The sequence below is a fragment of the Macaca mulatta genome, chromosome 11 (assembly GCF_049350105.2).
Source record: "Macaca mulatta isolate MMU2019108-1 chromosome 11, T2T-MMU8v2.0, whole genome shotgun sequence".
NCBI lineage: Eukaryota > Metazoa > Chordata > Mammalia > Primates > Cercopithecidae > Macaca > Macaca mulatta.
In genome coordinates this window covers 47,323,360-47,337,941 of record NC_133416.1, presented here as the reverse complement: position 1 = coordinate 47,337,941, position 14,582 = coordinate 47,323,360, and the positions used below count along the sequence as shown (strand labels likewise).

At 34.0% G+C, this 14,582-nt stretch overlaps 1 protein-coding gene across 1 annotated transcript in view; it reads right to left on the bottom strand.

Moving 5' to 3' along the window:
* MUC19 (mucin 19, oligomeric) overlaps nucleotides 1–14,582 on the bottom strand; it is a 176,289-nt gene that overhangs the window by 134,748 nt on the left and 26,959 nt on the right. Inside the window, exons 14-24 of the mRNA XM_077953878.1 lie at nucleotides 13,876–14,104; nucleotides 12,978–13,095; nucleotides 12,396–12,456; nucleotides 12,097–12,194; nucleotides 7,751–7,961; nucleotides 6,846–6,971; nucleotides 6,249–6,372; nucleotides 3,032–3,167; nucleotides 1,304–1,396; nucleotides 555–639; nucleotides 253–390 (exon numbers count right to left, since the gene is read on the bottom strand). Of these exons, the coding sequence (XP_077810004.1) occupies nucleotides 253–390; nucleotides 555–639; nucleotides 1,304–1,396; nucleotides 3,032–3,167; nucleotides 6,249–6,372; nucleotides 6,846–6,971; nucleotides 7,751–7,961; nucleotides 12,097–12,194; nucleotides 12,396–12,456; nucleotides 12,978–13,095; nucleotides 13,876–14,104 (1,419 nt within the window). The remainder of the gene's footprint in view (nucleotides 1–252; nucleotides 391–554; nucleotides 640–1,303; nucleotides 1,397–3,031; nucleotides 3,168–6,248; nucleotides 6,373–6,845; nucleotides 6,972–7,750; nucleotides 7,962–12,096; nucleotides 12,195–12,395; nucleotides 12,457–12,977; nucleotides 13,096–13,875; nucleotides 14,105–14,582) is intronic.

Below are 14,582 nucleotides of genomic sequence, written 5' to 3'. Positions count from 1 at the left end.
AAATAAAAGTGTTAATTTAAAATGTTTAAAAATTTAAATTGTTAAAATCTTTAGGGAATAGATTTTGTAATAAGTAAAGCCATCTTTACTATGACGAGTAAGTTGGAATTATTTTACTACAATGTGGAAGGAAAGATTAAGTCAAAATGGTTTATTGGCTTACTGTTATTAATTAATTATCTAATTAAGAAATTAGAATAAGTGATGGTAATATTTCAGCCTTGGGAATAAAACTTAATCCAGAGGACTTACCCACAGTGTCTGTGAATTGGTTGGGTGGCATAGAAACATATAATTGCATCACAGGAACAATTTGTATTTGTAGTTTTACGTGAAAGTATGTTTCTACTTGAAGGTATGAGGAAGATGCATTGAAAATCTGTATTTTATCTGTTAAAATAATTAAGAACATTAATTACATGTTCAACAGTTCTTACTTTCTTAAAATACTTTAATATTTTGATATCTGTTAAAAATCAGAAATGTAATAGCTTTAAAAATTGAAAAAATGACTGCATCTTACACTTATTTTAAAATGTTGTTATTAAACTTACCTGAATAGTAATAACCTTGATTTCTAATCTTGTCATTTGTGACTGTTCCATCACTGCTGAATATGTATTTGTCAACTGGAACAGACTAATATTTAAAACACTTTGTTAGTTAATATTAACTTACAGTATTAATTTTAATGTAATATATGAACCCAAATTTTTATGTCATAAGATGTTTAATGCTATGGGATTAATTAATAAATATCTAAAATACATTTTTAAAGCATTTTTAAGGCACACTTTGCTTCATTGTTTCTCATACCAACTCTGTGTACCAGATTGTAAATAAATCTTCATCCCCAACATGTGAATGCAGAAATGGAAACCCAAGACGGTAACTTGGGTATCCAAAGGTTAAACAGCCTGTGAAGGTCAAAGTCCAAACTACTCATCCTCCCTTCCCATTTAGGTCTATTTCCACTTATAATGTCAATTCCAAATAAATAAAGCTCTAAACAAATGCTATTGCCTTCCTTCATAAATGGTCTGCAAAGTTTAACATTTCAATGAACACATAAATTTGATCCATAATCAACATATTAATTGTATATCTATGGTGATTTTGATATACTTCAGGACTTTTGCAACTAGCTGGCACTTCCAGAGACTTTATCAATTTTCTATGCAATTTTACTTAAGCTTTGAGTATACATAGTAAAGCTTCTCTTCTTCAACCTCAAAAATCCTGAATTTATAAAATAAGTGATATGATTTGACTCTGAATAAGCCTTAGGAAGCTGATTACTTACAGAATTCAAAAGAAGTGTAACGCTATTTAAGCATGTTCCTGTCTGACCACTTGGGCATGGACGGAGCTCAACACTAATAGACCAATCTTCATTCTGTAAAAAATACATTTCATTAAAATGTTTATTAGAATGTCATTTAATGCTATTTATGGTATGCTATTACTATGTAATTCATTCACAATGAGTGTTTGAATTTTAAATATGTACAATTCCTACTACAATCAGAGTGCTCTAAGAATAGAAACCAAGTTCAGCCCATAGTACAACCTCAGGACTGGCCAAGAGCTTAGTATCTTGCATAAACTATATCCATGTAGTTTACCATTGATGAATTTTCATAGTCATCATTTTTTAATTTTATTTTTACTTTTTGTCTTCCCAAAGGGAATGTACTGCCATATAAGGACTCTTAGGAATTAGCAGTAACACAGTTTGCTTCTTCTCTGGACAGTTCACAATGTCTATTTAAATCCAATGTGAGAGTCATTTAATTTGTTAAACTGCAATATAAGTCATATCAAACATAGACTTCCAGATCTCATTTCAATGTCTGGAAATCTGTAATCTATAAGAAGCAAATGTTCCCTATGCTTTGTCATTTTCCCCTCTTACTTTCCCCATCCTGTATCCTAATGGATTTAGAGGAGCATAAAAAGAAGGAATGGCAGGCCTGGCACAGTGGCTCACGCCTGTAATCCTAACACTTTGGGAGGCCAAAGTGGGCAGATCACCTGAGGTCAGGAGTTCGAGACCAACCTGGCCAACACGGTGAAACCCCGTCTCTACTAAAAATACAAAAATTAGCCAGGCGTGGTGGTAAGCGCCTGTAATCCCAGCTACTCAGGAGGCTGAGGCAGGAGAATCACTTGAACCCAGGAGGCAGAGGTTACAGTGAGCTGAGATCAAGCTATTGCACTCCAGCCTGGGCGGCAAGAGTAAAACTCCATCTCAAATAAATTAAAAAAAAAAAAAAAAAGAAGAAGAAGGAAAGGCAGATTATGTTGGTAGGCAATCAAGAAGCTTTATTTTGGAAGAGTGACTTTTAGTAGCAGCAACTACATTTTGTAGCTTACAGGACATTAACCAACATTTATCACTTCAGGATTCACAAATTCTGTTCATCTTCATTTCTTACCAAAAAGATAATATAAAATCACTAACTCTCAGGTGGACTAGATTGCTAGTTCTTTGTAGCACAAACTACAAAACGGAATCGCTCTTTTACTGAAATTCTAGTGACTTAAAATTTTAGTACTGAAAAGAATGTAAATGTAAGAATAGCTTCTATCATAGTGATACTGTTGTATTATAAAAACTAAAAATAAATTTAAGGAAATAATAATGAAAGCAGAAGATGCTTCATGGAATGTAAAATATTATTTTATTTGAAACAGTAGTGACCACACACAAAGAAAAGTAGAAGAATGAAATAAATTCCCAGTGTATTCATATGATTATGAGTGAATGAAAAGGGTTCTATTTGTTAGGTTGTTTTTTTGCAAGGAATTTCCAAGGAGGACAGGTAATGTTAATTTAATACTGACAGGTAATACCATCAGTGCCAGTATGTGATAGAAAACATACTGACATACATAACCAGTAATTGAAGGATTGTTCATTTTTTATTTCTTTAAATACTAATTCAAGGTGAAGACTGTGTTTTAAATTGGTTGAAGAATAGCTTTGTTTGTATATCAGTTTGCTCAAATATTGCAGGCTATTACATACGTGAATGGCCAGGAAGTGGCAGTTTCCAGGAAGGTTGTACTTAACACCATCAAAGGTGGTAAGGGAACTTCCTTCCACCTTACATCTTCCAGGGCATAATGCTTCAGTGCAAGACCATTTTGCATCTTGGCATGTGCTGTTAAAATGTAATGGTTATATTAAGGGTTATCAATTGTATTTTCTCTATGGTTCAGATAAAATTTCACACTAAAAATTCATCACAAGTTAAGACATTTGGTTAAGCTTTATTCGACCATTTTTATTTTCCACCCAATATCTCAGCTCTAATAAAACATCTCATTGATGGTGGTATCCTAATATTTTAGAAGCCTTGACTATAATGATAACTTCTCATGAATTAAGTATATAAAACTTATAATCTGGATTTCAGAGATTTTTTTAAATGGAACACAGTTCATTATCAGTGTTAAAATACCTGCTACAAACCACATTGTAGAATTGCACCGCACAATACATCGAGCGAGCTTTTGGAATGTGTCTCATCTCAATTGAGACCCACTATAAATGTAAAACACATACAGATTTTGAAGACTTATAGGAAAAAAATATTGTAAAATCCCTCACTAACTTGATTTTATATTAATGTTATGTTTAAATAATAGTATTCTAGATATATTGGGTTATATAAAATACATGACTAAAACTAATTTCACCTGTTTCTTCATGTCTTTTAAAAATTTGTCAACTAAAAACTGTTAAATGATATATGTGGATCATTTTTGTAGCCTAAATTATATTTCTCTTGAACAGTACTGTTATAGACATTCAATAAATTACAGGTACTATTATTTATAATTCTTCATACAAATTAAAATTAATTATTAATATAAACATAATATAAATTAATATTGATTATTACTACCAAAATAAAACATTTTCCATTTGTAGAGAAAATGCATTTTGTATTGAACCAAATTATGTCCCCACAGAGACACAATACATTTCAGGAAAAGGAAGAAAACCAATATTGTGAAAATGGCCATACTGCCCAAGGTAATTTATAGATTCAATGTCATCCCCATTAAGCTACCAATGACTGTCTTCATAGAATTGGAAAAAACTGCTTTAAAGTTCATATGGAACCAAAAAAGAGCCCGCATTGCCAAGAAAATCCTAAGCCAAAAGAACAAAGCTGGAGGCATCATGCTACCTGACTTCAAACTATATTACAAGGCTACAGTAACCAAAACAGCATGATACTGGTACCAAAACAGAGATATAGACCAATGGAACAGAACAGAGCCCTCAGAAATAATACCACACATCTACAGACATCTGATCTTTGACACAAACCTGACAAAAACAAGAAATGGGCAAAGGATTCCCTATTGAATAAATTGTGCTGGAAAAATCGGCTGGCCATAAGTAGAAAGCTGAAACTGCATTCTTTCCTTATGCCTTATACAAAAGGAATTCAAGATGGATTAGAGACTTAAATGTTAAATCTAAAACCATAAAAACCCTGGAAGAAAACCTAGGTAATACCATTCAGGACATAGGCATGGGCAAGGACTTCATGTCTAAAACACCAAAAGCAATGGCAACAAAAGCCAAAATTGACAAATGGGATCTAATTAAACTAAAGAGCTTCTGCACAGCAAAAGCAACTACCATCAGAGTGAACAGGCAACCTACAGAATGGGAGAAAATTTTTGCAATCTACTCATCTGACAAAGGGCTAATATCCAGAACCTATAAAGAACTCAATCAAATTTACAAGAAAAAAACAAACAACCCCATCAAAAAGTGGGCAAAGGATGTGAACAGACACTTCTCAAAAGAAGACATTCATACAGCCAACAGACACATGAAAAAATGCTCATCATCACTGGCCATCAGAGAAATGAAAATCAAAACCACAATGAGATACCATCTCACACCAGTTAGAATGGCAATCATTAAAAAAATCAGGAAACAACAGGTGCTGGAGAGGATGTGGAGAAATAGGAACACTTTTACACTGTTGGTGGGACTGTAAACTAGTTCAACCATTGTGGAAAACAGAGTGGCAATTCCTCAAGGATCTAGAACTAGAAATACCATTTGACCCTGCCATCCCATTACTGGGGATATACCAAAAGGATTATAAGTCATGTTGCTATAAAGACACATGCACACATATGCTTATCGTGGCACTGTTCACAATAGCAAAGCCTTGGAATCAACCCAAATGTCCATCAGTGACAGACTGGATTAAGAAAATGTGGCACATATTCACCATGGAATACTATGCAGTCATAAAAAAGGATGAGTTCGTGTCCTCTGTAGGGACATGGATGCAGCTGGAAACCATCATTCTCAGCAAACTATCGCAAGAACAGAAAACCAAATACCGCATGTTCTCACTCCTAGGTGAGAATTGAACAATGAGATCACTTGGACACAGGAAGGGGAACATCACACACCGGGTCCTATTGTGGGGAGGGAGTGGCAGGGAGGGATGGCATTAGGATATATACCTAATGTAAATGACAAGTTAATGGGTGCAGCACACCAACATGGCCCATGTATACATATGTAACAAACCTGCACGTTGTGCACATGTACCCTAGAACTTAAAGTATAATAAAAAAAAAAAAGAAAGAAAAGTATTTTGTAGTATTGCAGAAATTTAGAGCTTCAGAGAAAAGCCATAATGAAGAATGGGGAAATCTCAATGGTCATTACATTGTTGTAGAACTTAGAAGGAAGACTCAAGCTGAGTATTCAATTAATAGTGAAATAATCTACAATAACTTTCGGTACATTAGAATTTACTGCTGAATAGATATATTATTCATCTTCACCAATCTCGCCACATATAAAAACTATTTGAACAGTATTTGGCTCTTTCTAACTGTATGTTTTATTAAATATTCTTGGCAGAATTAGCATCACTATTGTTTCATTATTATAACCAAAATCTTATACTATACTTTGCTCTATATTTGCAACTACCAAGTGGTTTACTATTGAAAACACTGTTTCTGTTAGTGAGCATTATCTTCTAAAGATACACAGAAAGATCATATATTTTATAATAAAAAACACACTGAGTCTAAAAACAAAACACCAACAACACAGAAAATGCAGTGATATTGCTTTTGATTTCTTAAAGGTTTATTTTAAGGGTGCATTTAGGAATCTTTCCAAATTATGTAAAAATATTGGTATTATTTTACCATCAATAATATGTGAACAAAAAGCACACACGTACCACTGAGAACCACAAGGACCTTCTCGGACTTCTCCTGGCTGATACACGTTTCCACTGGATTCACAGGGACATTCAGCTTTTAATACACATTTTCCTTTCTCTCCAATATCATCCAACAGATAACCTAGAACACATTGTATAAAGTTGACCTCAAAACTCTACAAACATCAGTAAATTGTTCAGCAGCGTATTGTGAAATCACTCTTGAGATAGTTCTTTCAAGCGTAACATGCACCGAAAATGATAATTTCTTGTTAAAGCAATTACTCCTAATTTGAGAACTGGCAAGAGGATAGAAAACAATTTTCTGAGTCTGAGTTACTGCTACACAGTGCACAGTCCCATTGCACTCAATTTGGGACTAAAGCATATTCTGTGTAATACAGAAGCCCTCAGGTATTGTAGAGATGGAAATACACATGAGCTTTAAAATTCTCTCTAACCCTCCTCTGCAGTTTGCTAAGAGAATATATTAGAAATAGTTAAATTGTTGGAATGTCATGCTATAAATAAGATATCACTCTGACATGACTTGAGTCCCACTTTCTTTTTAGCTTTTGTTTTGTTTTAGTGTAAATACTCTCATTGGTGTACTACCTTCTGGGCACGTGCAGCCGCTCACACAGTCACTGTCTTGAAAAGGAGCCACATTAGAACAAGTTGCAGGGTTGGAGGGTCCACATTCTTTGTAGATATGTTGTTCTTCTGGACATCTATGTGTTTCTGAAGAAATATAAAAATATGTATACACGGATATTAGAGGAAACTAAATATAAGAAATACATACTCTTCTAAGGAGGAGCTTCTCAAATGGAACTCTTTGAGTCTGAGTTACAAGGTACAAGTCAGTCTTTAAAGATACTCAATACGACTAAATTATGCCAATTTCCTGTGCATTATTTATGACACAATATTTAATTTAGAGGAAATATATTTTTTCTGTAATTTCATTTCATCTTAAGTTGATATTTATATTCTACTTGTATTATGAGGATTGACTTAAGCATATGTGGAAAGTATGTTTGCATATGAACCTCATATTTACATTCTTTATTAATCTTTTTGAAAAATGATAGTACTAATCAGTATACATTTGATAAACTTTCCAGTTATTTTCTATAGAACTGACTCATCGTTTTCTGTGACTTTAACTGATTGTAACAAGTACAACATTTTAAATTAAGATCTTAACACAAAGCACTGCAACTTGAGGCGAGTCACATCACCTAAACAAATCTATTTCCTTGTAAGTATATGTGACAAACAAGACTTCATCATCTCTACGATCCCCTTCCAGGGCTTAGAATCATTTGAGATTACATTGCAATACAGCTTAACTTTAAAGTACTGTATACCTATGTATCAAACCTGCACGTTGTGCACATGTACCCTAGAACTTAAAGTATGATAAAAAAAAAAAAAGATAAATAAGAAAAAAAATAAAAAATAAAGTGCTGTAGAAACTTACAGAGTTGTAACCTACAATGAAGGTAAAAACCTACCACAAACCACATCAGAATCGCTTCGCCAGGATTCAAAGGTGCCAGGACCATCTGAGGCACAGAGGCGGGACAGTTCTGAGTAAGTGTCACATGTAGATGTTTTGTCTCTAGTTTGGCAGTATTCATCAATGCAGATCATTTTGTAGTCATTGGCTAGAGCGGCAACCTTTCCACATTTCTCAAAGTAGGTTCCAATAATTTTGTTACAGTGCTACAAAATAAAGCATGATATTTTATTAAAATGGGCAACAAAAGTAAGAAAAATGGGCAGTAAGATGAATTTTTAAAGCATAAATACAGAAGTTTTTGGTTTTGTTTTTGTTTTGCATCATATCCTGTAGCTTTGACAAGGAAAGTTCTTGGATGCTGTTTGAAATAGAGCTTTTTGAAGTATTATAGTTGGTAAAATGACTCCTAAAATGAATACTGTTGGATTCTCGGCATTTTGGATTGTTGTATAATGACGTTGGTTGAAATTGAGGTTTTTGAAGTATTACAGCTAGTAAAGTGACTCCCAAGAGAATACTTCTGGATACTTGGCATCTTGAATTGCTATGTAATGACTTCAAAATTTATTGTACTTAAACTTATCCAGACTGTCTTTAAAGGTGACGTGAATTTTAGAACAGAGAAAATGGAAGGGGCGAGAAGAGAGTTGATTAATGCCAAAGACTGGGATGGTACCTGATAGAATACCATAATAGACAGAAGGGATATTGTCCCTTTAACTGTTAATCTGCCCATAATTTATAATCAAACAGATGACCATAAAATAAAGTGACTCTGTCCTTTCTTAGTCAGAGTCATGTGTATTTGCTCTGGGAACAACATACTCTGTTTTAGTAAAAGAAGTAATGACATGTATTATTGAATGAAAAAAAGCTCAAATTTCAACACAGTTCAACCACCATATAGCTGTTTTCTATTTTAACAATTTGTTTATTTTTAGAGAAGCAAAAAAGCTACTATAGAACAAATGTACAATTTTTTAAATTATTGTTATTTTTGAGATGGAGTCTCGTACTGTCTCCGGGGCTGGAGTGCAGTGGCATGATCTCGGCTCACTGCAACCTCTACCTCCTGGTTCAAGCAATTCTCCTGCCTCAGCCTCCCAAGCAGCTGGGATTACAGGCACCCACCACCACGCCCAGCTAATTTTTTGTGTTTTTAGTATAGACAGGGTTTTACCATGTTGGCCAGGCTGGTCTTGAACTCCCGACCTTGTGATCACCCACCTTGGCCTCCCAAAGTCCTGGGATTACAGGTGTAAGCCACCGCGCCCGGCCCAAGTGTACAATTTGTACCAACTAGGCTGGAGGCAGGCTGATGACATTCTCCAAATGACGTATAAAATTAAGTGAAATAAAATCTTCAAATATTACTCTTCATCTATTATTTTTTGTACATTTTTCTCACTATATTACAGATTTCTCTAGAGTAAGAAATACAACTTTTTATGCTCTGGGCTTAACACAGTATCTTGCACATAAGTTGGTCCTTAGTAAATATACATTGGTTTCAATGTAAATTGATGTAATCATTTAACTAACACTTTTGAGCAACAAGGAATAAGTTTTCAACATATTATGCAACTACCACAATGCATAATCTCTATTATCATGGAACATCTAATTTTATAGGGAACATATGAGAAAAACTTGGGCAATTTTTATAGATGGTATCTTATCAGAAGTACCAATGAGAGCCATAAGGTAACAAAAGATAGAGAAAGCAATTCCAACTGCAAAGATCAAGTAAGATTTCACAACGAAGATGGTAGATGATCTTGTATAATGCCATGGTGTGATTTGCTTTGCTGTAAGATGACAGGATGGCTGTAATTGCAACACCCTCTTCCAATAAAACAAAAACATATTTTATTAATGCTATCCACACATTTCTTGATCTTGAGAATTCTATTCTAGTTGAAACAGGAATGTGTGAACATTCATTCAGTCACCAAATGGATGATGCAGTCAATCAAATTCAACATAATAGCTTACATAAGTGCAGAAAATGCACAAAGTAAATGATAACTATCTGCAAATGCTGTTGTCAAAAATATTATCTGTAACTTTCTCAAAAAGAAAGTAAAAGATATGAGGGATGACAATTCAGAAAGGATATCTGGGGCAAAAGTAAGGGAGTGGGACATAGTACATGGATTTCCAAACTGTAAGAGAGGAATCAAGACAGTACCCATCAAGAGATGATAGTGGAAAGGTGAAGCATGTCAGTTTCCATACAGACAAACTAAAACACTATGCCAAGGAAATTATAATTGTTACACTAATATATGGTAAATATCATAGTATTTGGGGGGAAATTATTTTGGCATGTGCAGCTAGACCAAAGCTGAAAAACAGAAAATAGGAACATTGGAGAGGAAGTAGTTGCAGAATTCTAAGAAGAAGGTATGAGTGCTTAGGAGAATATGGAACCAAGGGCTTAAATTGGAACCAAGGGTTACAAAGCCATGTTAATAAGAACAGCATAATAATGGCGTAAATACAGACACACAGACCAGTGGAACAGAATAGAGAACCCAGAAATAAATCCAAACATACACTGCCAACTATCTTTCACAAAGACACAAAGAAGACACAATGGTGGAAAGGATGGGTTCTTCACTAAATGGTGCTGAAAAAACTGGTTTTCCATAAACAAAAGAATAAAATTAAACCCATATATTATACCATACACAAAAATCAATTCAAAATTAATCAAAGACCTAAATTGAAGACCAGAAAATATAAAATCTCAAAAGGAACATAGGAGAAAAGATCCTGCACATTGGCCTTGGCAGTGATGTTTTGGATATCACACCAAAAGCTCAGGCCACAAAAGCAAAAATAAACAAGTGGGACTGCATCAAAACAGTGCTTCTGCATAGCAATGAAACAATTAACAAAATTAAAGCGTAGCCTAAAAATTAGGGGTGAAATTGTAGACCATATATCTGATTGAGGATTAATATCCAAAATTTATATAGAACATATAAAACTCAAAAGTGGAAAAAGAAATAACCCAACTTAAAAATCAGCGAAAGACTTAAATAGACATTTCTCAAAAGAAGACACACAAATGGCCGACAGGTATATGAAAGGTGCTCAACATCATTAATCGTCAGGGAAATGCAGCTCAAAACCACCAAGAGCTATCACCTCACACCTGTCAGGATGGCTATTATCAAAAAGTTAAAAGATAACAGAACTGGCAAGAGTGTGGAGAAAAGGCAAGGCTTACACACTGTTGGTGGAAATGTAGATTGGTACAGCCATCATGAAAAACATCATGGAGGTTTCTAAAGAGATTACAAATAGAACTACCTGCCAGGCACTGTGGCTCACGCCTGTAATCCCAGCACTTTGGGATGCCAAGGCGGGCAGATCACTGGAGGTCAGGAGTTTGAGACCAGCCTGGCCAACATGGTGAAACCCCATCTCTACAAAAAATACAAAAATTAGCCAGGCCTGGTGATATGCAACTCTAACCTTAGCTACTTGGGAGGCTGAAGCAGGAGAATTCCTTGAACCAGGAAGGCGAAGGTTGCAGTGAGCAGAGATCACGCCACTGCACTCCAGCCTGGGCGACACAGTGAGACACTGTCTCAAAAAAAAAAAAAAAAGGAACTACTATATGACCCAGCAATCACTCTTTTGGGCATATATCCAAAGGAAATGAAATACCACCTTGTAAAGATATTTGCACTCCTGTGTTCATTGCAGCATTAATCATAATAACTAAGATATGGAAACAACCTAAGTGTTCACAAATAAACAAATGGAAAAAGAAACTGTGGCTCATATATGCACAATGGAATATTATTCAGCCCTAAAAAACAACAAGATCTTGCCATTTATCATAACATGGATAAGCATGGATGACATTATACTAGTGAAATAAGCCAGAAACAGGAAGAAAGATGTTGCATGACCTCACCTATATGTGTAATCTTTTTTAAAAAATTAAGTCTGCAGAAATAGAGAACAAAACAATGGTTACAGGGGCTGGAAGAATCTTGAGATCTAATGTACAATCTGAAGACTATAAGTAATAAGATTGTACTGTATCTGTGATTCATGCTAAATGAGCAGATTTCAGCTGCTCTTACCACAGAAACAAACAAACCAACAAAAAAAAGTTGAAGTATCTTTCAGATGAGATGATGGATATGTTAATTTGCTTCCCTGTAGTAAATATTTTACTATCCATATGTATCACATACCAGACAAACACGTACACATGTTGTGTACCCTAAATATACACAATAACATTTATTTTAAAAAAGAAACCAAGGGAACTATTGCTAGAATTTGCTACACAATGAAATATAAATTTCTTACCTGTATTCCATCTTCACAAACTTCATAGCTTTTACCAACAGCATTGGGACAATCACCAGGAATTTTACTATTGGCAATGTGCTCATTAATATCTTGCCCTTAAAAAGAAAGCATTGTTTAGTTTCAGTTATTCTTTTTATGTGTGCATTATTTTCAAGCTACATATGGACTTGGCAATGTAAAATGTTTTCATTTTAACAAGTTCTCATTCTTTAGACAAAGACAAAATTGAAAATGATTTGAGTTTTTAGTTTCATTTTGGAAAGCAGGTTCTTAGGAATTATACATTGGAATGTTACCTGGAGTGCTGTTGAAGTTACCACAAAGACCACAAGTTGGATACTGCTTGTGAAGAGTGAGCTTTAAAAATAAATTACATGTATTATATGTTCATGAAATGTTAAACACATCTCAAAATAAAATGTACCCAAACCAAAGGGCCATGCCTCCTCAAATTCAATTCTATCTAAGCTGCTTACTTAGAGGTGGTAGAGGGCTTTTTCTTAAGGACCTGGTTCTGGAATTTGAATAGGTCCTAACTCCACCATTTACTATGTGTCTGAAAATATTATTTGGTGCAAAAGTAATTGCGGTATTTGCCATTTCAAAGTAACGGTCAAAACTGCAATTATTTTTGCACCAACCTAATAACTTTTTTTACTTTGCATTTCCTGAGTTTCATCATCTGCAAAATATGATTATTAATAGCATGTATTTTAAGATGTTTTGAATACTAAATGAGATAATATTTAGTATAATGACTAATACATAGAGATTTCTCAGTAAGCCTTAGCTCTTACTTCCCTAATAGTGTATTGTTTTTGTAACTTAACTAAAGGACAAAAAGCACAGGATTACATGAAAATCATAGATAGACTTACTGAGAGTTTGTTATTTTTGTCCCACATTAAAGTCAGGATTCCTCTACGGCTATTCAGAACATTATATTCTCCATATTTTTTAATGTGAATCAACTTATTGTTATATGGTATCTGTATGCTGAAAAATACAAAATATAAGTATATGTAAAAAGGTAAGAATCATACTATTATAATATGTTTTCTGATAATTCATGTCACCTAACAATTTAGTATCCTATAGATAGAATACTTGCTGGTAAATACTAAAGTTTTTTTTATCAATTCAGAAAAAGAGAAACAGTGGCTTTTTTGAACACTGGAAGAACTTCTAAAAAACAACTAATAGATCCTTGGCGCTTTGGAGAAATTAACAGGATGAAACATTGGTTTGGTGTCAGAAAAAAATAAATTGAAATGTTCCCAAGTAGAATATCATGCCTCATTTTCTTATTCTGGAAAGTATTCAAATATGCCATCCCTTCCAAATCTGAATTGCTCCCTCTAAAAATCATGGACTAACAGTTTTAATCTCCTCAATTTCTAACTTATAAAATCTTAAATTTATACTTGGTGTTAAACTTGCAAATGAAAACTGAAATATCCTGAAACATTCAACAAAAATAATCGGATTTGTTGAATACACACAATTCCCATAATCTAGATAGTCAGTATACTCAAACAACAGAATTTTTTTCCATCTTGTTATGGGAATAAATACAATGTCTTACAATCCCAAATATGTCAAAGTCTTACACATTTATCAAACTCTTGGCCAATAATCAATTAAAATATCAATATGAGCATCAAAATGGGAAGAAAGTATCATCTCCCTTTTTGTCTTTTTTTTTTTTCTTTCTTTTTTTGCTCAGGTCACTTTAAATAATTTTATATCATTTACCCAAAACACTACAGTATTTACCTTTCTCCATTAACTAAAATGGTGTCACCAAAAATAGAGATGTCGTTATTGTCAATTAGAACTGTTATTTTTTCAGTCTCACTATCATTGTTTCGTTTGATTTCAATATTGAAATCCCCTCCAGATTCAACGCAGTGACGGCAGAAAGTGTACGGGCATGAAGATTCGAACAAAAAGATGCGGCCGTTGAAAGATTTATATGCTCCTTTGCTCCAGGTAGATGCTTCACCTACAAAATATTCAGAGGAACATATACATAATTATTTAGAACAATTAGCATACCTTCTAGGTCTGTTTTAAAGCATTTTTGTCCTAAGGGAAATAAAATCACTGAAAGGTTCAATTCTCACAGCCACCACCTTAAATCAGTGCTTGCTTGCTTTCACTACTGCAAAGACTCACTAAAACTAGTACATGAGTACTTCTTTAGTGTACCCTAAGTTGGCTATTCCAGCTAAAATAAAGCAAGATTGAAAACATCTTGCTTCCCATAGGAAAACAAAAATTGTCTCTAATATGGGATGGAATATATGGAAGGAAGCAGTGGTTTGTATGCTTTCTTGCTTTGCTTTTTTGGTAGAGATAGTTTTTCTAAGTCTGAATGAAGTCCCATTTATATTGAATGACGATAAAGAATTATATCATTTATCTCTATACATATAAATGTGTGTATATATGACTGTGTATAGGTATATGCGTATGTGTGT